Raw genomic sequence first — 26,366 nt, 5'->3', positions numbered from 1 at the left:
GTGTTTAATTTTTATCAGCACTAAGAGTGTTGTCTCCCACTCTCTTGTGTGTGTTCCTGTTCATTCCTCTTTTTCCCTATCTGTCCCCAGTATCCATCCATCCATTATTTTGTCTCTTTGTTCCCTTTCCCATTCTTAGATAGCCACCTGTTATTTCCATTCATTCCAGCTGGCCATTACTCTCAGCTTACATCTGTCCATCCTCCCTGGGCTGCTGCTGAGTTTGGTCTCAAAATCTCTTATACTCGGGGTCAGATGGGATGAAGGCTTCCATGCTGTGGCCCTTAGAAAGGGGGTTATTTGTGGATTTATGCTGGAGACTTGGGACATGAGAGGCTTAGGAAAGGGAGGACTGAGTTGGGGACCAAGGACTGTAGTAGGAGAGGGCAGTTGGCTTTGTATCTCCCTGGGAATTCAGAGATGGCTTGATCCTGTGATTTTCCACCAATATGCTAGACAGAAGGAAGTATAAGGAGACCTAACTCCTGCTTTTCAGGGCTCCATTACTAACATTCCTGCCCTTGGGCAAATCCAATTTTATGGAATAGATTTGCAGTAGTAGTGAAAAGGCAAGAAATGGAATAATACTGCTCTGTGTTGTGAAACTTTCTCTATATCTTCAGGGAACCTTCATTCTCACAAGTGGGGGAAACAAAAACACACTCTTGGGCCCAGAAGCCAAATAAAAGTTTCAGTCCCATGAACAGAATGCCTTTGCCCCTTCCCTCAGTGTTCCTAAATCTGTCCCATCCTGGTCACATTTTAGCACTGCCCCTGTGAAATTCAGCAATGGATCTCCCAGCCTCAAGGGTATGTTGGGGTCCTAGGTCATGATGACAACCCTTTCTTCTTTTCACCAGAGTCCCCAGTCTCTGCTCCTCTTCCCCTACCCCTCCAACTCAGAGGCTTTTCTCCCTTCTACAAGGCTCTGAAATCCTGCCACACTGGATTGGAAGCTTTGATCCCCCTAAGATTGGGGAGCCTCTATCTGGTCCCAGGGGAGCTTTTCTTGGAATTAAGCTATCAGCCATAATTTCTGCTAATGGGATACCAGGAGGGATCATCTCCTACACCTTGCACTGTTGAAACTTCTTCTGCTACTAGAGACTCTTCCCTCCTGCTTCCTTCCCTGTGGCTTTAGCTTTCAGGCGGGCTATGGCCCTGGGATCCCACAGGCCCTGGCTTCATTTAGGTGGAGGGAGTAAGTTTGAGTCCCATGGATGAGAAGGGGAAGACATTCATCAGGTGCCAGGGTTCCACTTGGGCTCACCTCCCAGATTCTTGTCTCGACCCTTCAGAGCTATAGTGCATTGCCCTTTGCTCAGCTCTGGATATCTGGTCCATGGACTTTCAATTCTGGACTGCCCTGCTAGTCTGACCAGCCTATTTTCCCCCATTCCTTCCCCCTGCCAAGTGACTTTCACAACATTTCTCAGATTCATCTGGCCCCCAGGCCTTTTCCCTACCCCTCCAGTGACCTTCCTGTGTTCCCCTCCAGAGCGTGGGGAGTCCTTCAGTCTCCCATCCTTGCCTCTGACTGCTGGATGCCTCTTGCCTAAGGACTCTTTCCTTTCAGACCTTGCAAGTGCAGATGCTAAGGTTCAAAGTCAGGAGAGCATGGCTGGCAGATGGAAAGGAACCAGCTGGCCAGTGGGTTGGAATGTTGCGGGTTCAAGGGCTCAGTGCTTGTGTGTCTGGGAAAGTTGGTTGGTTTTTCCTAAGCAGTGAGAATGTGAAGGGATGCTAGAAAAACAGGGGGAGAATTGAAGGAAGAAAGGCAAGGAAGAAGCAGAGATGACACATGTATGCATTGGTTTTGTGAATTTTACAAACAATTCCAGCCACCTTTCTGCCAGACCCTCATTTTCAGCTCTCTATATGCAGATTGCCTTATCCTTACTCTCCCCCAGGAAGAGTCACTTGCTGGAGGACTCTTCCCATACTTGGAATCACTTTGCCCTTCACTCTTTGACATGCTTGGCACGAGGCCTCGGCACTTATGTTTCTGGGAAGATCAGCTGCCTCTTCCCCAGCTGTGTAAAACAAAGGTTTTGTTTTGTTTTGTTTTGTTTTATTCTTCTTTAAAAAAACAAAAAAACAAAAAAAAAAACTCACTCCTGCACATATGCTCCCATCCTTCACTTGGGTGTGGGAGAACTATCTCTTGCCACTCCCCTTTTAGATGATGGAATATGCTATCTCCCCTCTCTTCAGGAGTCCGAATGCCAACTGATCCACTCTGTAGCCTGGACAGAGTCCATCAGGAAAGGCTGTCCACTAGCCCTGCCTCCTTCCCATAACCTGACTGCCATTCAGGGCTTTGTCTTTGAGCAAAGACTTTGCTCACTATTCTAATCCTTCAGCATCCTGTCCTGCTGAAGTCTGGGACTTCCTGTTGGGGTTGGCCATGGAGCAAACTCTTCTGTCTTCAGAAACATTGGATGACTTGAGGTGTCTGTTGGGGCTCCACACCTCTGGTCTGTTTTGTTAGCCCCATGGGTTGGGCATGCATTCTAGGTTATCAAATTGTCATGCCAATGGCCCACTGTCCCCTGAATCTATTGCCTTTCCTTAGTTTTTTTTTTTTTTTTTCCTAAATGGATGCTGTTTCCTGTTATATCCTTTCCTTTCCTTGCCACTCCCAAGCCCAAACAGGCTTCTCATGTAACAAAGAAAAACAAATAAAACAATTCAACAAAACCACCCCAAACTAACAGCTCATGCAACACTTTATATCCAGAAGACCCCTACTGCTAAAACGAAAGAAGATGCATTTTCTCATGTCTTCTTACAGAGCCTAACTTGGTTATTATAATTACAGTGTTGAGATCTTTTTTTTGGTCATATTCCTTCTTTATATTGTCATCGTGATTGAATATACAGTTTTCCTAGGTTTTTACTGTACATTGCATCAGTTCGTTATAAATCTGTTTCACTGAATGAATCATATATTCTTTTTAATGCACAATCATATTACATTTAAGTACCACCGTTTTATTTAGCCATTCCTCAGTTAATCAATGAACACCCACTTTGTTTTTAGTTGTTTTTTTTTTCCCTGCCACAATAAGTGCTGTGATTAACATTTTATGTAAGAGGGATGTTGCTCTCTGTCTCACCTCCTGGGACTGTATGCCCAGCAAAAGGATCAAGTCACTCAAAGCCTCAATGTCTTTATTTGTAAATTATTTGTATTACCTACCATTCAAGATAGGTCCGTAAGACTTGAACCAGAAAATAAATGTTCAGCTCTGTAAACTTTGAAGTAGCATTATTATTCTTTTCCCCAAAGGATATCATGGGACACTTAGCCAAAAATTCACTAAATCCAAGTATCCTGGATCCACAACAGCCTTTTGAATATACCCATCTAGTTCTGTTAGCAAAATCAATGAGAAGTCCAGGCTGGATCTTGGTAAATTGCTTCTTCTTTTGCTTATATGTTCAACAACCACCTTTTCTATCCATTAGGGAATTTTACCAGGAATGGACTTCATGCTCACTGACTTGTAGTTCACAATCTACGTTCTCTTTCCCCTCTTAAAAAAAAATTAACATGACATTTACCATCCTTCAGTGTTGTGGTGGTACATCTATTCAGCATAGCCTTTGGAATATAAACCTCTACTGGCTCATCAATGATAGGGTTTACCACTCTTAAAATCGGTCTTACTAAGACTGCGTCACAGGTTTAACATTCATCTTTTATTGCCTACCTTTGATTCTGTTTTCTGCACATCTTTTTTTTTTTTTAATAAATTTGTGAAGGTATCACATCCATTTTTCGATGTTTCATATCTCACCTCCTTCCTGAAGATAGAACATCACATATAACTCAAGAAGAATCACAACAAAAAAGGAAAAACTAAGTTAATCAACACTAACCAATTCTTTAAAAAAATTTGATGTTATGAGCAGTGTTTCTCACCCAGAGCCTCCTGCCCCTGCAATGAAAGTAGGGAATTATCATATCTCTTTTTTGGGGCCAGGCTGCTTATGATAATTTCACATTGTTTTCTGTCAATTATTTTGTTTTTGTTGTTCGGATATTGTTCTTGACAAGGTAACATTGCTGAAGTCATTGTGTTGTTTGTTTTCCTGGTTCTTCTTTCTTGATTATGCCTCTGTTCATATATACTTTCCCATGCTCCTTAGTATTCATCACACTCCTCATTTCTTTGAGCACAATGATACTCAGGATATTCCTGTATGACATCTTGTTTAGTCCTTCTTCAATCAGGGGACATTTACATGGTTTCCAGTTGTTTGTGATTACAGAAAAGGTTGCTATAAATATTTCAGTATGGGGGAGGTTAAATCAGTGTTTTCTTGGATAAATACTTATCAGTACCATCTCAGGATCAAAGTGCCTGGACAGGTTAGTTACTCTTTATGCGTAATTTCAATTGGCTTTTCTAAAAGGTTGGAACAATTCGTAGTTCCACAAACATTGCATTAGAGTGGCTGTCTTTCTACATTGATGACAGTTTGCCAGTTTGGCTTTAGTGTGAAACTTCTGAATTGTTTTGGGTTATAGCTACCTTATTTGTGACTATTTGGAACACTTTTATTTTATTTTATTTTATTTTAAATTTTTTAATTATATATATATATATATTTATAATATTATCCCTTGTATTCATTTTTCCAAATTACCCCCCCCTCCCTCTATTCCCTCCCCCCGATGACAGGCAATCCCATACATTTTACATGTGTTACAATATAGTCTAGGTACAATACATGTGTGTGAATATCATTTTCTTGTTGCACAATAAACATTAGAATCCGAAGGTACATGCAACCTGGGCAGACAGATATTAGTGCTAACAATTTACATTCACTTCCCAGTGTTTCTTCTCTGGGTGTAGCTACCTCTGTCCATCATTGATCAACTGGAAGTGAGTTGGATCTTCTTTATGTTGAAGATTTCCACTTTATTTGGAACACTTTTAAAGAAGGTTGTTAATAATTTTTAATTTTTTGAGACCTATTTCTTATTATCTTTTGACTTCCACTGGGGAGTGGCTTTTGGACTTCACAATTAGGTAGTTCCCTTTTTTCTTTTAAAAATTCCAAGGTCCCTGGTGAAATATCAGACACTTCAGACAATTCTTATTTCCCCTCCCCCAGAATTATTTCCTTTTGTGTCTTCATAATTTTATTCTTGAAAGTAGTCTATCTCAAATGAGCTGATTTTCTCTCTAGAATTTTAGGCTGTGGAATCTTCCTTTTCCTTTCCACCCTTTGATATCTGTTCTCCCCAAATGTAGCATGCATGTCAGACAAGAGCTAGCTTTCTTCACCAACAAATTCTAAGAGGGAATGGTCGCTTCTCTCTAAGATAACCAGCATGTCCATCCCAGCCAGTAATTCCTCCTTGTTTGTGAGGAGCAGATTCAGAACAAAAGTTCTCATCATTGGTTCCTCTACATTTTAAAGGAAGAAATGATCATTCAGTAAAAGCAAGAATTCTTCCAGATTTGGGCTTCCAAGTTTTCCTTTCTAGTGTTTTGGCCATCTTAGTTGTGCTTAAAGATTTCACAGAATCTCAGCATCACAGATTTTGATGGTTGGAAGGGACCCTAACAACCATCTAATTCAATCCCAGACAGAAAAAGAACCCTCTTTATCACACGTCCAGATGGTCCTCTAGCCTTTATTTGAAGACCTCAGAAGAGGGGGATCTGCCGCTTCCCTTGGGCCCATTCCATCTGGGGACAGCTCTCATTGTTAGGATGTTTTTCTTGACGTCAAGACTTAATTGGACTCTTTGTAATTTCCTCCCATTGTCCCTGGTTCTTCCCTCTGGGGCCAAACAGAACAAAACTAATCTATCTTCCACATGACAGCCATCCAAATATTTGAGTACAACTATCATATCCTCCCTTCATTCCTCTTCTTAGGCAAAACAACCCTGTTTCCTTTATATATCAAGGTCCTTCACTCCCCTGGTTGCCCTCTTCTGGATACCCTCCAGATTATCAATGTCCTTAATAGGTGATGCCCAGAACTGCACACAATACTCCAGATGACCTCTCTGTTCCTGGAAGCTCCACATTCTAAAGCTGCCAAAAGCACCTTTTTTGTTGGCTTGGCAGTGCCACATCCCTCTGATGACTCATATCAAGCTTGCAGTCCATATAAAGCCCTAGATCATTGAGAGACCAAATGTTGTGCCCCCAGAATGCTCTCCTTGTGAAGCTGGGTGTATTCCATACCCAAATACAGACCTTTACATTCATTTCTACTGAATTTCATTTTCTTAGACCCAGTCCAAGGCTTGAGCCTGTTAAGAACTTCTAGCTTTGGCATCCAAGGTACTAGTAGCCCATGTTGGCTTGGTACCACCAGCAAATTTAGTGAATGTCTCCTTGTCCTTTTTTATGCATATCACTGTTACATGCTTCAAATAGCCCATTATCCCTTGTATTCATTTTTCCAGATTTTCCCCTCCCTCCCTCTACTCCCTCCCCTAGATGACAGGTAATCTCATACATTTTACATGTGTTTCAGTATAAACTAGATATAATATATGTGTGTAAATCCAATTTTTCTGTTGCATGTTAAGTATTGGATTCTGAAGGTATAAGTAACCTGGATAGATAGACAGTAGTGCTAATATTTTACATTCAATTCCCAGTGTCAGGACCCATTCCTAATCCCTGAGGACACTCTATGAGGTACCTTCTGCCATGTTGATATTAAGCCATCAATGACTACTTTTGGAATACATCCAACCAGTTCTGAATTTATCTAATTGTAGGATTGTCTAGGTACTTCTTTCCATTTTCACAGGAATAAAATGGAATGTTTTATTAAAAACTTGGCTACAATTTAGGTACATGTTATCTATAGCATTTTTATCAACTAGTTTAGTAATACTGTCTAAAAAAGGAGATGAGTTTAGGCTGGCAGGAGCTGTTCTTGATGAAGCCCCATTGGGTCTTGGTCATTATCTCTGCTGTCTTTTTGAGATGTTTATCAGCTATCTCTTTTAATGATGAGTTCTAGAATATGGATAAGGAGGTGTGTTCACTGGATTTTTCTTTATCTCTCTCTCTCTCTCTCACACACACACACACACACACACACACACACACACACACACACACACACACACATACACTCATACACAAAGGTACCTTTGCCTGGGTTCTTGTGGGATGCAGCAGAAACAGGCTGTAATTTCTTTTCTTTTTAATTATTTTTTCATTGTCAACTCATTTTTTAAAATTGAAGCTTTTTATTTTCAAAACATATACAGGGATAATTTTTCAACATTGACCCTTGCAAAACCTTGTCTTCCAATTTTTCCTCTCCCTTTCCCCACCTCCTCCCCCAGATGGCAAGTAATCCAATATATGTTAAACATGGTAAAAATATATGTAAATTGAATATAGGCATACATATTTATACAATTATCTTGCTGCACAAGAAAAATCTGATCAAGAAGGAAGAAAAATGAGAAAGAAAATAGAATTCAAGCAAAGTACAACAAAAAGAGCTATTTTGTGATCCACAATCAGTTCCCACAGTCTTCTCTCTGGCTGCAGATGGCTCTCATCATCATGAGATCATTGGAACTGGCCTGAATCATCTCATCTGATAGAGCCATGTCCATCAGAATTGATCATCTTATAATCTTGCTTTTGCTATGTATAATGATCTGGTTCTGCTCATTTCACTTAGCATCAGTTCCTGTAAGTCTCTCCAGATCTTTCTGAAATCATCCTGCCAATCATTTCTTATAGAACAATATTATTCCATTACAGCCATATACCATAACTTATTTAGCCATTCTCCAATTGATGGGCATTCACTCAGTTTCCAGTTTTTTGCCACTACAAAAAGGGCTGCCACAAACATTTTTGCACAGGTTGGTCCCTTTCCCATTTGGAATATAAGCCCAGTAGGAACACTACTAGATCAGAAGGTATGCACAGTTTGATCAGACTGTAAGTTCTTTGAGGAGGTTGGCGTAGCACTGTGTTGGGTGAGGCACCCCTTTACTAGAGGTCCTCCACCATAGGTGGAATCACCACATATCAGGGAGACTATAGAAGACATTTTTGTTTAGGTTGGACTGGATTTCCTAGGCTGTTTTTTTGGCTCTGAGATTGTGTGATTCTGGCAAACCTATGCATGCTCTAATGCAGGCTTGTCTAATTGAAAATAAGGAACAATAATGGGACACATTAGAAGTCAAACAGAAACCAGATTGGGGCCAGACTTCTGATCTCATCAGGACTGGGAGCTCCCATCTGGGGGAACTCTCTTTACTAATAAAGGTCAGTTCAACTGAAGTTGCTTCTAAGTGTTGCTTAGAGCACTTAGGAGTTCAGTGAGTTGCCCATAGTCACATGGAATGAGCCAGTGGATGTCAGAGACAAGATCTCAACTTACTGGCTTTGACTCACCTAACTCTCCACTTTGCCACACTACCTCTCCAAAGTAATAAAGCATTTAAATGGAGGTACAGGATGGTGATGGAAGGGATTCCATGAGGAAGGATCTCAGGATCCTTCAATTTAAAATATAGTTTGGTAAATGTATTTCAACTCAGTTGGTTTCCTTGGTAATCCTGTGTATTTTATGACTGTTAAAAGCAGGGACCTAAGACTTCATCATCTTTCAAAGGGGTCCATGAAACAAGAAGCCATGCTTTATATGGTGGAGGGGAAGCTGCATTCTAGGTACTTAAGGCAGGTTTTGAGGAGGCCTTGGTTGCTAAACAGAATATGTAGGGTTTGGAAAAGGGGGACCTAACAGAGATAAAAATGTGAAAGTTGAAGCCATTCAGGGAAATCCTACCATTTTCAGATGGGAAAACAGACCAACAGTGAAGGAACAGAATAAAATACTATGGAGAGTCACATGAGGAAGGGGTATATGAGAACCAATAAGAATAGTGGCTAGTTTGAACCGCAGCAGTAAAATAGAAGACTAAGCAAGGGAAGCAGGTGGAGGCCAGCATTGGGGAGCTATTGAAGGACTTTGGAAAGGAGACTACCTGATTGGTGACTGCAGGAGGGATGAGATGTGGGGAGACTGGAAGCAAAGACCCTTGGGAAGAGGTTTTATGGCTGTCCATTGAGGAGCAGATGAAGGATGGGGGTGGGATCGAACAAAGACATTTTGAAGGATGGTTCAACAGGATTTGGTGATAGAGGATGATGAGAAATAAAGAGAGGGAGGGCAGGAGGGAAGTGAACTGTTTAGCCAGGGCCCTGAGGATTGGGCATTTGTTTAGATGTATACTGGTGCCCACACTGTCTTTCCCAGCAACCCAACAACTGTCATAAATTTATCCCTAGACTTGTTCACCATCCTTTCATCCACCTCAAGATTATCAATGTCCTTATGTCCAATGGCCTTAATAATGTTATTCACTAAGTTGCCACCATGGGTGATTTCATTCCTGCACACATTCTAGATCCTTTGAGATCCCTCTAGATTCAGCCTTCCCCTTCCATCTTGGGATGGGCTCTCACGCCGGGCATAATTGTTCTTCTCCATGCCCATATATCTGCCTGCTGTTTGCTAGGCAAGAAAGAAACAAAAACAAAAACAAGAAAACAATATCCGCTTGTCTTCAAAGGACTTAGTCTATGGAGTGATGTTGGTGTTTACTGATAAATAAATATAAAATTGACACAAAGTAATGTATTATTATTATTGTTCTTGAGGGGAAAGAGGAGAAGAATTCTAATCTGGAGAAGTTGGTACTTGAGTTGAGCCTTGAATGGAGGCAGGGATTCCAAGATAAGGACTTTAGGAGAGAGAGCACTTTAGGCAGAGGGGTAGAACTTATGCATAGGTCCAAAGGTAGGAGATAAAATGTTTTGAATGGGGAGTGAGAGAGAGAGTAAGGAGGGAAATAAAGGAAACTGAGGCTGGAGAGATGGATTGGAGGCAAGCAGAGGTTTGTAATATATCTTAGAAATAATGGGGAACCAATGGGGCTTCTGGAACAGGGTGACCCAGTCAAATATCTGATTTATAAATATTCAGTTAGTTACTATATGGAGAACTGAAAGAGAGGAGGGAAGAAATTTGAGGCAGAAAACGTCGCTAAGGAGTGGTCCAGGAGAGAGGTCCAAGAGAGAGAAGAGGGACTGAATTAGGGCAGTGGCTGTGTTGCTGATTAAAACAAAATTGAAAATACTTATCGGTTGCTAAATATTGCATCTAGGGGTGAGGTCAAGGATGACTGAGGCTAGGTGATTGGAAAAATGATTGGTCCCTAGGATGTATTCAGACCTAGGAACATTAAGGGAAGGGTCAGGAAGAATTCTGCTTTGAACATAGGGAGTCTTGACATGCCTTTGGGACATCTGAGTGGAATCCAGCAGGTAGGGGGAGATGGAAAATTGTAGTTCAGTAGAGAGGCTAGTCCTAGATGTATGATCGGAGAGTTAGTAGCAAACTGTTGAATCCATAAGAGTTGATGGGGGGACTATAAGAGTGTAGAGTGAGAGAAAAAAAGAAAAGACAGGACCATTGGAGTATACCCATTGTTATGACTAATGAGCTGGCAAAGGAGACTGAGAATGAGTGATCAGAGAGACAGGAAGATCTTTGAGAGAGAACAGTCATAAAAACCCCAAGTGGAGGTTGTGTCTAGAACAGTGATAAATGATGTCCTCAGCTCATGTAGGATAAGAAGTGAGAGAAAGCTCTTGAATTTGAATTAAGAACTGGATGCTGATCTTGGAAATAACAATTTTGATCAATTAATGGCATCAAAATCAAGATTCCAAATGGTGGAGATAGGATAGCAAAGTTCTTGACACAAATATGAAAGTTAGAAAAAGGAGTGAGTTTGGGGAAAAAATGAGCTGTTTTGTTCAGGCTGAGTTTGGGTTATCTATAGGACATACAGTTTGAAATGTATAAAAGGCAATTGGTGATATAGGATTGAAGCTAAGGAGAGAAATAGGCTGAGTTTGTGGATCTAGGGTCATCTTCATGTAGATGAACTAAACTATCGGGAGGTGATTAGGGCACCCAGAGAGATTATAGGGCAAGGTTTCTTATTTTTCATTATATATATGTATATGTATATATATATATATATATATATACATACACACATATGTATATATATATATATACATATATATTTATTAAAATTATTTTCTTAGCATTTTATTTTTTCCAATTAAATGTGGAGCTAATTTTCAATATTCATTGAGTTCCCTACTCCCTGCCCCACCCCCACATGGCAAAGATTCTTAATCTGGGGTCCAAAAACTCCCAAGGGGCTCCCTGGATAGATTTTAGGGGGTCCATGGAAGTCTGTAGGGAAAAAATGAAATTTTAATTTTTACCAACTTCTAATTGCAATTCAGCATTTCTTTCAATTATTTCAAAATATGAATCTAAGAGGAATCCATATTCTTCAGACTGCCAAAGAGGTTTATAAAACAAAACAGTTAAGAACCTTTTTAGATAAGAGAATCCAGGATGGAGCCCTGGGTGAGACCCTTAGTTAGAAAATTTGTTGAGGATAAAGATCCAGCAAAAGAGACTTAAGGAGGAGAACAGAGAGAGCCATATGTCATCAAAGTCCAGAGCAGAGAGACTAGCCAGGAGAGGCTGGTCGGCAGCACAGAGGTCAAGAAGGACGAGGACTGGGAACAGACCATCTGGTTTGGCAAATGAGACTGGTGGTAATTTTGGAAGGAGCAGTTTCATTTGAGTAATGAGGTCAGAAGCCAGATTTTAGAGGGTTTGGAAGAGGGAGAAATGAGGAAATGAAGGCCAAGGGTATACCCAGCTTTGTCAAGGAATTTGTGCCTGGAACGTAGTAGGCATTTAGTAAATATTTATTGATTGAATTTGGTGGGGAGACAAAGAAAGATAGTGTGAGATGTGTTTGTTTCCCAGGGTCTCGCTTCTATTTCACCAATAACTTTTCCTTTTTGACTGTCCTCTTCCTTTGTGCTGAACTTCTCAGTTTCCTTTTGACCCAATCATGGTAGGAATTTGAATCCATCTGGTTTCCTCAACCTCTCTTTTTAGGCAGCGTCAAGAAATGACTCATGTTCATGCCAATTGCCCAAGAGCCCCCACTTCCTGGCAAAGAGCAGGGAGGGTCAAGGAAGATCTTATTCCACCTAGTGCCCTGGTTGGTTGCCTTTCTTGGCAAAGTGCCCCATTTCCCAAGGGGACCATTTCTCTCGTCAACACCATTCCCTGTTCTTTGTTCCAGAACGTCTGTCTCCAGTGTAAGGGATAGTGATCAGGAATTCCTTTTTGGAACATGAGGATAGATTTAAAAATAGGAACTCTCAGAGATCATCTAGTCCATGGCTTCTTAAACTTTTTCTATTCTTGACCCCTTTTCACTGCCAAAATTTTGACATGACCCTGGATATATAGGTATATAAAAGGGGTATATAATTCAAACATTTACTAGTAATAAACCATTTTGCAACCCCATATTGAGTTAGGAGACCCCATATGGATCATGAACCAATCTAAGAAGCAGGGATCTAGTGCAATCCCCTTATTTTATTGATGAGGTTATTGATAGAAGGTCATATAGGTGATAAACATTAAAGCTGGTTTTTCTGATTCCAAATGGGATCCCATCAGGAAATTTGATTTACAGTAGCTTCCTAGTTTCACTAATTATTTTTGTTTGCCAAGTGCCAACTCTTCACTTTTTTATTTTGGCTGATGGATTGAAAGTGTGGTCAATGCCCCTTTCAATCTCAGTGCCCTAGAACAAACCCCAGTTGCCCTATTCTAGGTAAAGGCTTGTTGATTCTGATTCTGCTTACTCCTCCTCTCTTTGCCTCAAGGTTTAGACAAGTCATTTTCCTTGTAGGTCTTAGTTGCCTTTCCTGGAAAATGTAGGTGTTGAACTACATGATTTCTCAGGTCCTTGACTGCTCTATATCGGATGATTTAGTGATGCAGACAAGGAACAGTCGAGATGACTTAGACATAGAAGTTTCTGGCGGATAGTAGGGGGAAATTGGATGGCTCAGTGGATAGAGCACAGGTGCCGGAGTCAGGAATACCTGTATTCAAATCTGGCCACAGACACTCAAGTCACTTCACCTTCTTTGCCTCAGTTTCCTCATTTGTCAAATAAGCTGAAGAAGGAAATGACTCCAATCCAGTGTCCTTGCCAAGAGAAGCCCAATGGGGTCACAGAGAGGAAGACATGACTGAACACCAGTAACGTGGAGTGTCAGGAGTCAGAGAGTTGAAGGCAGGAGAGAAGGGCTGTAAGGGAGCAGGTGTCAATGATGGGGTGGAGGTGGAGAAGTCCTTCAGCAGGAGCTTTTCAGAACTGAAGAGGGTGTGGGGCCGCTGATCTCCCCTGATTATCCGTCCACCCCCACTGGAACACTCGACCCCATCAGAGCAGTGCAAGCACTGGGGGGATGGAGGGAGGTAGCCGGCCCAATCCCCAGTCCGCTCTGCTCAGATCCATGAATGCTGATCTCAAACTCTCCCTGGGCCCATCGGTTCAGTTTGTCCAGGCCCCGCTCCCCGGGCTCGTGTGTTGTCCGTGTGTTGGGGCATGTGCCGTGTCCAGGCATGGGCTGTGACTGGGCGGGCGAGGGGCTGGGAGGGGGGGCCATGTCTGGCCACCGGGCTAACACTCTCTCATTGCTTTCTTCTTGCCCCATCTGCATGTGGCTGCTCTGTCTAGATGGGCGGTGGGTCCCGAGCGCCGGCTGTGTAAGTGAGCATGCCCCATCCCATGCCTCTCACCATTCCACGCGGGCCGGGCCGGGGGCGGCCAGGGGGCCAGGCAGGCGAGCTTGGGGTTGGTTGGTGGCGCAGGTGAAGCTGCATGAGGCTTGGATCGCTGAGCTTTGTCGTTGCGTGAGCTGCCTCACCTCTCTGCTTTTGGCCCCTGGGGCCCGGCGGGCGGGCTGGCCTTGGGGGCGGATCCATTCTGCCGAAAGGCCCGGAAGTGAGGCGGCTGCTGTCCAGTGCGCCCAGCCTGAATATGCGGCTGGTGTGGGCACTAACGCAGCGGCGTTTGCTGTCTTTGTCTGCTGCACTTCAATCCCACCTGATCCAAGTTCCCCACGTCCCCGCAGGAAGGCAGGTGGGGAGGGGGGGTCGAGAGTTCCAGGGACCACGGTCCTGGGAGTACTTAGGGGATTAGTGTCCTTGGAGCTCTCTGGCCTGGAGGGAGGGGGGAGGGATCCGAGAGGATGGACGCAGACCTCCGGGTTCTTGGGGACTGCTGGCCTTGGAGAGTCAGTGCCTGAGGGGCGTCGTTGTCCCCGGGAAATCACGAGCAGCAGTGGAAAGAGAGGAGGGCCAAGCGGTCAGATCTGCCCAGAAGCCTGGGGTTCAGGAACTCATCTTTAGATGCCGTTTATCCTTCTACCCAAAGGCCACGGGGGAGGAGGGACAGACACGGGACTCTCTCTCCTGGTCGGCACCGTTAGGCCTGAGTAGCGTGGGGGACAGGGCCACAAGAGGAGCCGGCTGGCCCCCAGCCCGTCAGCCTAAGCCTCTGAAGGCCCCCTCCTCCTGTCTTCCTTCGACCCTGGCCTCCCCAGGTTCCTGGTGTCTCGGTGCGGCCCCGCCCTTCCCGCTGCCCTCCCCCCCCCCCCCCCACAGCCTTGGTCCTTGGCCCTGACCCTCTCCTCCCCCGCAGGCTCTTCAGCAGCCTCGGCGAGCTGAGCTCCATCTCGCAGCAGCCGTCGCCCCAGCCCCAGCAGCAGCAGCAACAGCGCAGCGGCGTGGGGCCCCCGGGGCCCGGGGCCTCGTACACCGTCCGGCCCGGCAGCCGCTACCCCGTGGCCCGCCGGACGCCGAGCCCCGTGAAACCGGCGTCGCTGGAGCGCGTCGAGGGGCTGGGCGCCGGTCCCGGGGGCGGCGTGGGGCGGCCCTTCGGCCTCACTCCACCAACCATCCTCAAGTCGTCCAGCCTTTCTATCCCCCACGAGCCCAAAGAGGTGCGCTTCGTGGTGCGCAGCGTCAGCGCGCGAAGCCGCTCGCCATCTCCTTCGCCCACGCCGGCCCCCGGCCCCCCGGGGCCCGGCCCCGGGCCCGGGCCGGGCCTGGGTGCCGCCCCGGGCCCCGCCCGCCCCTTCCAGCAGAAGCCGCTGCAGCTCTGGACCAAGTTCGACGTGGGCGACTGGCTGGACAGCATCCACCTGGGCGAGCATCGGGACCGCTTCGAGGACCACGAGATCGAGGGCGCGCACCTGCCCGCGCTCACCAAGGACGACTTCGTGGAGCTGGGCGTGACGCGCGTGGGTCATCGAATGAACATCGAGCGCGCTCTCAAGGCGCTGGCCGACAGCTGACCGCGCGCCCCCGGCCCCGCCCACCCCGCCGGGCGCCCTGCCGGCAGGGCCCCCGCCCGCCCCGCGCCGTGGGCCTATCCCTCCGCGTGACGCGAGCTGGGTCCCACCCCCGCGGGGGCACGCGGGCTGGCCTCTCCGCGGACGGGCCCGCCTGGGCCCCGCCCCGCCGCTCCACCAGACGTCGGTCGGGCCCCGCCCCTCTCCTCTTTCCCCGGACCCCACGCCCGTCCGCCTTTTCTCCCAGTGCCCACCCCAGTATCCCCCAAGCCCGCGTCGCGGCCCCGGGGCCGGAATGTTGCATGAATCGTCCTGTTTGCTGTTGCTCGGAGAGTCGCCCTGTACATTGCTTATCGCCCCCGTCCCCCTGCCCTGCCCCCCCTCCCCCAGCACGTGGTCCTGAAGGGCGGGGCGGGGCGGCCCGGCATGCGGGGGCCGGGCGGGGCTGAGCAGGGCCCCTCCTCCCCCCGGGTTTGCATATTTTTAATCTGCTCTATATTTGGAAGGAGAAAAGGAACAAACGTCTCTGTCCCGCCCCCACCCCCGGCCCGGCCCGACCCGGCCCAGTCCGGCTCTACTCAGCTTAGCCGCGTCGGGCCGAGCGGGGTCCGCCGGAACCGGGTGTACCGGGCCCGCGGCCGCCACGTCTTCCACCTCCCAGCGCCTTGCGGGGCCCGGCCTCACTGCCACCCGCCCCCGCGGCCCCGGCCCGGCCCGGCGCGGAGGAGGGGGGGCCGGGTCCGCTCCAGCTGGTCTGGGCTCCGCCAACGCCCCCCCGCCCCCCCGCTGAGCTGGTCCCGGCGCGCCGCCTCCCCTCCCCCCTTCAGGTGCTGCAGGAAAGGACGAGTGAGGCCTCGCGCCCTCCGATCCTGCTCCGCCCCCAGCACACGAGGGGCCGCGGCTGGCTTGGGAGACAATAGCCAATAAGGGGGGCAGCGAGGACCCCCGCCCTCCCCGTCCCATCTCGGGGTCCCCGCTCCAAGCCCCGCCTCTCGGTCGCGTTTCACCGTCTCTGCCCCCGTCTCCCTCCCGGAGCCTCTCCTCCGGATTCAGCAGTCACCAGAGGAGGGGGTCTCCCCCGGCCCCCCATGCAGCTGCCAGTGTCTGGGATCCCCAAAGAGGCCCCCTCCGTCCCCCATTCCACCCCCTGCCTCGGGGGAGATTGTACGTGAAGCCGCGAGGCTATGCGCAAGTGTGCCAAGGGGGTGTGGGGGGGGGTCGGCGTGCGTGGGCATGCAGTAGGCGATCAGGGCTGAGTGGGCGCCGGGCTTCCCGCCCGGTGACCCAGAACGTGTGCGACTGTCCGGGAAACGTGGGGCTGTGAGGCGCGTGTGCGTGCTTGCGTGCGTGTGCCTGTGAGAGAATGTACCTGTGTGAGAGACCGGCCGGCTGTTTGGGCCTGGGAGCGAGTGCCCACGGGAAGTGGGCAGGGCCGGAGGGGGCCGCGCTAGTGGCAGGCCTGGCCGGGCCGCCGGGCCTGGGTGTCCGAGAACGAGCGTGTGAGTGCACAGGCTTGGCCCCTTAGTCGAGGTCCTGCCCAGTTCCTCCCAAGCTCTGGGAGGAATCTGGGGGCGGGGAGGAGAGATGGTTTTGTTTATCGGATTCATCTTCCTCAGCCTGGGGTGGCCCAGCCTGAGGAGCTCTTGCACCTCGAGAGGGGTCTACCAGTGACCCTTCCCCTCGGAGCAACCTCCCATCAGCTCCTAGCAGGGCCCCAGGTCGGGTGCGGGGAGGGGGGGAGACCTCGGAGCTCTGGCTCCCCCAGCCTTTTGCCTCGGCTCAGGGGAGGGTGCTGGGAATCTCGGGGGCTGTTTTCATCTTGAGATGCCCCTCCCCCCTCCTCTCGGCCCGTTCCTTTCCCCCCTCCCCCACGGCCCCTTTACTGTGACTTCTAATGCTCAGCAATGACCTTTGGGGTCTGTGGGGTGGGAGGGGCGCCCTCTTGGACCTGTTTTTAAATCTGGGGGTTGGGGTCTGGACTAAGCTCCGTCCATGTCACTCACAAGGTTCTGTTTGTATTTCTAACTTTTTTTTTTTTTTTAAATAAAAGAAAATAGAAAATTTCACACCCTAGGGACCTGGCACGCAGGTCTGTGCTGAGGTTGTTCTGGGTGTCTATACACACACACACACACACACACACACACACACATACATACATGCACACTGTTCTGCCCTCCACTCATCCCTCATTCCCTCCACTCTCACCAGCTCTCCCCACACACTGTTCTGCCCGCCTCTCACCTCGCCCCACAGTGATCCAGCCACAGACAGTTACAATCATAGAACCGCGCAGTAATACAACCCGACGCCACATTAAGGCACGTATATGGCCTCTGGCCCAGGAGTCACAAAAGTCTTACAGAGTCTCACAGGGTTTCTCACAGTCTCACCCAGTCTCTGTCCCCTCCATCCGGTCTCACCCACCTGCACACACACATGCACATGCATACATACACACATGCACACACACCTGTGGGTTTTTGGTTCCATTCCGTTTTGGGTTTTTAACTTGACAGGGTCAGTTCAGTTTCACCCCCGTCTTTTGTATGGAGTTCAGTGGGGAGATTTCTCCTCCCCTCTCCAGCCCCGGGGCCTCCTGACCCTGACGTTGTGATACACCCCACAGAGATCTATGTTTCTTATATTATTATTAATTATTATATTATTATTATGTAATAAATTTATAAGAAACGAGATGGTTTCAATTGCCTTTGTAAGGGGAAATCGTGGGGTAAAGGAGGGATCCAAGCTGAGAACCTGTCCTGAACCAGGCTTTGGCTTCCTACAAGGCAAGAACATGAAGTCAAAGAAACTCTGCCTTCTATTTAGAGTTTTTAATGCTCCTGGATGTGGGGCACACACACACACACATAAACATACTAAGTACATGAAAATGGAAAAGGAAAGAGCAAAACGATAGAATATCTGCCAAGTTCAAGAACTACTGACAGAAAAGAGACAAAGTAGAATTACTGCTGAGATAACTTAAAAATACCCATGAAACAATCCTAGAAACCCAGAGTCCTCCATGTTTAATCAGTAATGCACTAACTATAAGCAATGAGCAAGATTCTATGGCAAGGAGGTAGGTTGGATGTTGGAGGCAAATCAGAAATGCGGATTAGACTGGGTCTGGTGAAAGGGCAGAAGGACCCAGGATCCTGGAAACCCACGGTCCCCAATGTCTATTCACAAATGTACCAACTAGAGGCAACAAGCAAGCTTCAGTAGAGGTTCTATTGCAAAGAGGTAGGTTGGATGCTGAGGCATCCCAGAAATATGGATGAGACCAGGATTGGTGAAAGGGCAGAACTCATTCAACAGGGACAGGAGAGATGGAACGAGATATGACTGCATCATAAGAAATGATAAAAAAGATGGCTTCAAAGAAACCTGTATGAAGTGATGCACAAAACCAAGAGAACATTTCATCTGCCTACAATATTTTAAAGGAAAGCATCTGGGCAAGATGCCAGAAGTCTGACCAATTCCAGGCCTACTCCCAATTCCAGAGGACCAACAATAAATCAGGCTTCTCATGTCAGTTTTAGCAAAAAGGTCATAGACTGAGATGCACAAGCTCAGACATACAGTCAACCAACCTTTATGAAGTATTAAGCCTCGGGGATACACATAAATGCCAAAGGAGAAGAGGGAGTGGAGAATGCTATTATTTGCCAATCCTTTCAATGAAAGTACGCTCATGAAAAGATGCAGGGGCCAAAGTGGGAAGCATCTGGGCAAAGATCAATAGTGGGACAGACCATTTTGTCATCTGAGTAGCTAAAAAATTGTAGGAGCTTACATTCTAATGGGAAAAACATGTCAATACCTAGATACAAAATATAGACAGAGTAAATAGAAAATCATTTCAGAGGTGGGTTGTTTGTGCTTCATTCTCAAAGAGGACCATGACAGCAGGAAGGTGATTTCATGACATGCAAATGAATTGGATTGGATTTAAGGGAGGAAGAGCTGTCCAAGGTCCCCAGCCTCATGTTCTTCTCCAGAGCCACATGGGGCCAGTGGCAAGTTATAGATTGGGACAACTGGAGATGACACTTGATATCTTAGAGGTAGAGGGAGAAGATGGAGTAATTGAGAAAACAGCAGGCTGCTGCAGCTGGGGTGTAGAGGGGACTCTTGGGAAGAACTATGGGAATCTGCTGACCATTACTTTCAGATACAGGTCAGATATTCACCCTTTTCTCTTTTTGGCAAATATTTCTGGTCAGCTGGTAGGGTGTGAGTGTTTTGGGGACTTTAACCAAATCTGAAATGCTCCAATTCCATCCCTAGGCAACTGGATCTTCTTATGACCTTAGGTAACCAGGAAGATATGTCAAATATGCTCCCAGTTGGGAGCTCCCAGGAACCTGCGTCATAGGAAGGGCAGTTCAAATCAAGCAAGAGTGTCATCTTTTAAGAATAAAATCTCTTCCCTTCCCCCCCACCCCAACTGGAGTTAAATGACTTGCCTAGGATCACATAGCTAGTAAGTATTAAGTGTCTGAGATCACATTTGAACCCAGGTCTTCCTGACCCCAGGGCTGGTGCTCTTATCCACTGAGCCACCTAGCTGGCCCAGTGTCATCTTTTAAGAAAAAGCTAGTCTCGCCCATGTGGACTGGGGGAGAACTCTGGGAGATATCAATAGTCTTGGTACATTTCATTCCAATGGTGACAAGTTCCCAGCACTCTTCAAGATCAGTAGTGTTAGAATCAAAAATGCAGCCATTAAATCATATACAAGGACTGCTGTAGGCTTCGTATTGACTTAGTTCTATTCATTCATTCACTTATTTATTTATTTGTTTTAGCTTTTTATTTACAAGATATATGCAGGGGTAATTTTTCAGCATTGCCCCTTGCAAAACCTTCTGTTCAACTTTTCCCCTCCTTCCCCTCACTCCCTTCCCCAGATGGCAGGTAGACCAATATATGTTAAATATGTTAAAGTATATGATAAATACAATATATGTATATGTATTTATACAGTTATCTTGCTGCACAAGAAAAATCTAATTTAGAAATAAGGTAAAAATAACCTGAGAAGGAAAACAAAAATGCAAACCAACAATAACAGAAGGCATGGAAATGCCATATTGTGGTCTACACTCTTTTCCCATAGTTCTTTCACGTGGTATAGCTGGTTCTCTTCATTACTGAACAATTGGAACTGATTTGGTTCATCTCATCTTTGAAGAGAGCCACTTGACTTAGTTTTAAAATGTAATGTTATCTATGGTTTATTATATTCTATTTATTTTGCTAAATATTTCCCAATTATGTCTTAATCAGGTTCTGGCTGTCCTGAGGCCCCATATTTGAACAACCCTATTCTAGAGAACCTTTCATCATTTAAATGCTTTTAGGACATTTAGGCAACTAGTGGCACCATGATGCATAGAACATGCTGCCTGGAGTTAGACAGACTCAACTTCCTGCGTTCAAATGTGGCTTTAGACACCGTGTGACCCTTTTTGCCTCAGTTTCCCTTCTGGAAAATAAGCTGCAATAGGACATGGCAAACTACTCTATTACCTTTGCTAAGAAAATGGAGCCACAAAGATCTGGGAGAAATTGGCAGATCATTGTTGAATCCAGGGGAATTGAGCTCAGTATGAGAATATACAGGGAGAAAAGTAGAGGGCCTAGGGACTAAAAAATGACCGAACAATACAATAACAACAAAAAAGGGCATTTGCTAGACAATCCTCCTGGCACAGGAGATAAAGAAAAATAAAAAAATTACAGGTACCATTCATCCCAGGAGTCACCAAAATTAAAAAGAAAAATGCAAAGGGCAAATGTGCCAAACTCTAGGCTTTTCTTCCTCCTTTAGAAGGCTTAAGTCAGGTGGTGTTGAGAATTCCCCATTCATGTCAGGTCTCCTGATGGTGACGGTGAGCCTGTGCAGGAGCACCACACACGTGAGCCTCTCCTGCCACAACAAATACTTCTTAAGCACATGTCATCTGTGGTAAAGTGGCTAAAAGATCACATACGTCTCATATACAAGTTATCCTGGGTTTTAAGCTGATACTGAGGCTCTCCCTGGACCTCCACCCTTTCAGTATTTCCTGTATCACCAACCCAAACCTCCATTTCCTTTGGAATCCCATTAGAGGTAGAATGCAACACCCCATCTTTGTCCTTTTGGGACCTTATGTAGAGAATCTAGTGGGAAAATCTTTTCTTGGGGTCCACTCTGGGCCTCAGAATTATAACATGAAGTCAGCAGGAGCTCACAGGTAACAGGCTCACTGCCTGCTGCAAAGTTCTAGCAGAACCAGATTAAAATGTAATTAGAAAATGTTTAACAAAATAAATCAAAATATGATGCAACACAGTGTTGATAACTAGTTTTCCAGGTGAGTTTGGGATTCCCAAAGCTGCTTTCTTAAATGCTCATTTGCTATAGGAAGAATTTCCCTCCTATGCTGTTTCTCCAAATCTTTTCTGGGAAATGATTTTCCAATCCATCTCAAAGGAAAAATGGAGACCCCCATGTAATTTCTCCAGAGCTCCCTGTAATGGGCAAGGATTTTTTTAAAAAAATAATTTAATTTAATTTTTTAAACAATTTAAAATTTATTTATTTATTTATTTATTTTTATAATTATAACATTTTCTTTGGCAGTACATATGCATAGGTAATTTTTTTTTACATTATCCCTTGTACTCTCTTCTGTTCCAAGTTTTTCCCCTCCTTCCTTCCACCCCCTCCCCTGGATGGCGGGCATTCCCATACATATTAAACAGAGAAACAAAACAAAACAAAACAGTTTACACTCATTTCCCAGTGTTCCTTTTCTGGATGTAACTGATTCTGTCCATCATTGATCAATTGGAATTCGATTAGCTCTTCTCTATGTTGAAGATATCCACTTCCATCAGAATACATCCTCATACAGTATCATTGTTGAAGTGTATAATGATCCCCTAGTTCTGCTCGTTTCACTCAGCATCACTTGATGTAAGTCTCTCCAAGCCTCTCTGTATTCCTCCTGTTGGTCATTTCTTACAGAACAATAATATTCCATAACATTCATATACCATAATTTACCCAACCATTCTCCAATTGATGGACATGCATTCATTTTCCAGCTTCTAGCCACTATGAAAAGGGCTGCCACAAACATTTTGGCACATACAGGTCCCTTTCCCTTCTTTAGTATTTCCTTGGGATATAAGCCCAGTAGTAGTACGGCTGGGTCAAAGGGTATGCACATTTTGATAACTTTTTGGGCATAATTCCAGATTGCTCTCCAGAATGGTTGGATTTTTTCACAATTCCACCAACAATGCATCAGTGTCCCAGTTTTCCCACAGCCCCTCCAACATTCATCATTATTTGTTCCTGACATCTTAGCCAATCTGACAGGTGTGTAATGATATCTCAGAGTTGTCTTAATTTGCATTTCTCTGATCAATAGTGATTTGGAACACTTTCATATGAGTGGAAATAGTTTCAATTTCATCATCTGAAAATTGTCTGTTCATATCCTTTGACCATTTATCAATTGGAGAATGGCTTGATTTCTTATAAATTAAAGTCAATTCTCTGTATATTTTGGAGATGAGGCCTTTATCAGAACCTTTAACTGTAAAAATGTTTTCCCAATTTGTTACTTCCCTTCTAATCTTGTTTGCATTAGTTTTGTTTGTGCAGAAACTTTTTAATTTGGTGTAATCAAAATTTTCTATTTTGTGATCAATAATGGTCTCTAGTTCTCCCTTGGACACAAACTCTTTCCTCCTCCACAAGTCTGAGAGGTAAACCATCCCATGTTCCTCCAATTTATTTATGATTTCGTTCTTTATGCCTAAATCTTGGACCCATTTTGATCTAATCTTAGTATGTGGTGTTAAATGTGGGTCCATGCCTAGTTTCTGCCATACTAATTTCCACTTTTCCCAGAAGTTTTTGTCAAATAATGAATTCTTATCCCAAAATTTGGGATCTTTGGGTTTGTCAAACACTAGATTGCTATTTTTATTCACTATCTTGCCCTATGAACCTAACCTATGCCACTGATCAACTAGTCTATTTCTTAGCCAATAGCAAATGGTTTTGGTGACTGTTGCTTTATAATGCAGTTCTAGATCAGGTACAGCTAGACCACCTTCATTTAATTTTTTTTCATTACTTCCCTTGAAATTCTCGACCTTTTGTTGTTCCATATGAATTCTGTTGTTATTTTTTTCTAGGTCATAAAATAGTTTCTTGGGAGTCTGATTGGTATAGCACTAAATAAATAGATTAGTTTGGGGAGTATTGTCATCTTAATTATATTCACTCGGCCAATCCAAGAGCACTGAATGTCTTTTCAATTATTTAAATCTGACTTTATTTTTGTGGCAAGTGTTTCGTAATTTTGCTCATATAATTCCCGACTCTCCTTTGGTAGATATATTATGGGCAAGGATCTTAAGACCTACATAACTAAGTCCAGAAAGGGAGAAGCAAGGGCATCGAGAGTCTCTTGGCCCTGTGTCCAAAAGCCACAAATTACATATGACTGTTTGAAGAGTTTTGAAGGTTTATACCTACTTGCTGATCTTGAATCTACTTTGGATGAGTCCCACCATCTGCTGTCTTTGTCTTATACAGGTGCTGCTGAACGGAACTGGAGAAAATCATGGAACTATGCTGACTGGGTCAACTACAAGTTTATGTTACACAATATCAGTATTTCATGATGGGTTCCCCAACTCTTTTAAACTTCCTTTTGTATATTATCTTCTCCCATTGGGCAGTAAGCTTCTTTAAAAAAATTTTATTATAGCTTTTTATTTACAAACATATGCATGGGTGATTTTTCAACATTGACCCTTGCAAAACCAACTTTTCCCCTCCTTCCCCCCCATTCCCTCCCCTAGATGGCAAGTAGTCCAATCTATATTAAATATGTTAAAGTATATGTTAAATCCAATATATGTATACATATTTATACAGTTATCTTGCTGCACAAGAAAAATCAGATCTAGAAAGAAAGAAAAAAAAACAGGCAGTAAGCTTCTTGAGGCAGAGACTTTCTTATATTTGTATCCCCTAAATCATAGCACAATGCCTGGCACCTACTAAATGCTTTATAAGTATTTATTGATTGACTGATTAAATTATAAACTAAATAGCTATTTGGAGGATTGTGGGAAGATAATATAAGCATGGTTGTGGTCATACCTGATGGAAAAGCAGGTGTTTTTTTTCCCCACATCATAACTTAGAGATATGCCATTAAATACAAAAAAGCTCTAAAATAAATCATTAAAGGCCAAATAGATGACCAGAAAAAAAAAGACTGAAGCAAGAGAAGCAGCTGCATATGAGGATTTGGTGACAAAAGATATAGAAGGCCATGGGAGAGGTTACTTAGAACACAGTTATTTAGAATACCAGAGCTCATAAGAGCTGAACTGTTAAGTTGACTCTGAAGCTATTTTGCTGAGAGTCATGATGATTGGAAGAAGAGATTTGCTGAGAGCTGATTGGGTGAAGAAAGACTTTATTAACTGAGAGAGGACTGAAGTCAACTTAGTTCTGCAACTTCTGGAAGCTGATTGGAGAAAAGCAGGTTATTGTTTATTTGAAGAGCCCTCTAGTCTTATTTTATTGCTTTCAACTGCCTGAGAAGGAGAAACGTCTCTGGGAGTGACTACATTACCTTTCATTGCTATCTATAATCCACAAGAAGGTAAAGGAGAAAGATAGGCTTTGCACCTGTTTTGAGCTATGCGGATACATTTTGCCAAAAAAGTGTAACTTTTTCTCAGCACCCTGCAAATGATAACTATGTGTTTGTTGAAAGAACTTGCCACTGATTCAGTGGCTTGAGATTATTCAAAAAATCATTATGTCCAAAAAGTGATGCTTAGTGAAAACTGTTCTATAACGTGAACAAGGACATCAAAAATTGTCATTCAGAGGCATCCCAGGCATATTGTTTTCCCTATTCATGTGCCTTTCTGCTAAATTTCATAAATATGTGCCCACTGCTTCGGTAAGAGAGTTTGATTCAACATACAATTATAGTTTTATTTTGGCTTTTGCCTTCTAAACAATAATAAATATTAGAATAAATAGATTAAATATTATAATAAATATTGTTATTTTCCAATTTGCTTTATTAAGCAAATATTTTAAGTTTTAGAGGCAATGGTGTCTCTTTGAGAAAGGAATGAGGAGGGATGAAGGGGGAAATTTGGTCAATGTGAAAACCAAAGCTAACAATAAAAATTTATTTTAAATAAGTCAGCGGTGTCATTGTAACCTATTTGTTTTTATAGGGAGCATATTGACAGAGGCAGAGATGTTACAGAGGTGAGTGGTAGAAACTGATTTTCCCCCTCACCATAATTATTCCTCATCACTCTGAATATATTGAGTTATAGCCATGTGGAAAAGACACTAGCTGAGCCCTCCACATTCCTTCCTTCCCTTTCCCATTCTCTAAAATCCTTTTAGACCTGCCAGTAGGAGGGCTCATTTTGAAGTATGTGGACATCATGTTGGACAGAATGCCTGGGATACATGTCCATATTCCCTGAGACAATATAAGTTACTTGAATATATTTGACATTTTGGTTCTGTTTTTATATTCTCAGTATCTTAAACAGTGACTAGCATATAATACGTACTTGCTACTATGTGTTGTGGTGGAGGCAACTCTGGATTTTGAGCCAGAAAACTTGGATTTAAATTGTAATCATTCATCCTAAATCAGTCACTTCATCTCTAAGTTTTGAGTAGACGATGAGTTCTCTGTTATTAAAGATTTTCAAGAAAATACTACATAAGAATGTGTAGAAGGAATTGAAAAGACAAAAACTTTTATGAGTGGATAGTTTTAGAGGGTCCTCCCTCCCTCCCCTAGGAAATCCATGAGTTTCTCTGATCTTCAGTTTCTTCATCTGTTTGTAGCAATTGATGGCACACCACCATTTTTAGGTTTGATCCTCTAGACCAGAGAACAAGGGTATAAAAGTAAATGCAGCCTAAATTGAAGGGAAGAAAGATTAACAAGATCCATCTCCATATATGTCCTGGAGTTCATGTGTCCCCTACAT

The 26,366-nt window shown here is 44.5% G+C and overlaps 1 protein-coding gene across 6 annotated transcripts in view; it reads left to right on the top strand.

Moving 5' to 3' along the window:
- SHANK3 (SH3 and multiple ankyrin repeat domains 3) overlaps positions 1-17,987 on the top strand; it is a 72,622-nt gene extending 54,635 nt beyond the window's left edge. For 4 of the 6 annotated variants that reach the window (XM_074271938.1, XM_074271940.1, XM_074271937.1 and 1 more), the window contains one exon: positions 14,639-17,987. In XM_074271938.1, the coding sequence (XP_074128039.1) occupies positions 14,639-15,293 (655 nt within the window). In that variant the 3' untranslated portion in view covers positions 15,294-17,987. Of the gene's footprint in view, positions 1-13,672; positions 13,702-14,638 lie in introns of all 6 variants that reach the window. The other 2 variants (XM_074271942.1, XM_074271941.1) reach the window with 2 other exon arrangements.
- The last annotated feature ends 8,379 nt before the right edge of the window (positions 17,988-26,366 follow it).

Source organism: Sminthopsis crassicaudata, chromosome 5 (assembly GCF_048593235.1).
Source record: "Sminthopsis crassicaudata isolate SCR6 chromosome 5, ASM4859323v1, whole genome shotgun sequence".
NCBI classification, from domain to species: Eukaryota; Metazoa; Chordata; class Mammalia; order Dasyuromorphia; family Dasyuridae; genus Sminthopsis; species Sminthopsis crassicaudata.
Note: the sequence above shows the minus strand (reverse complement) of the source record. Positions and strands in the feature narration are given on the sequence as shown.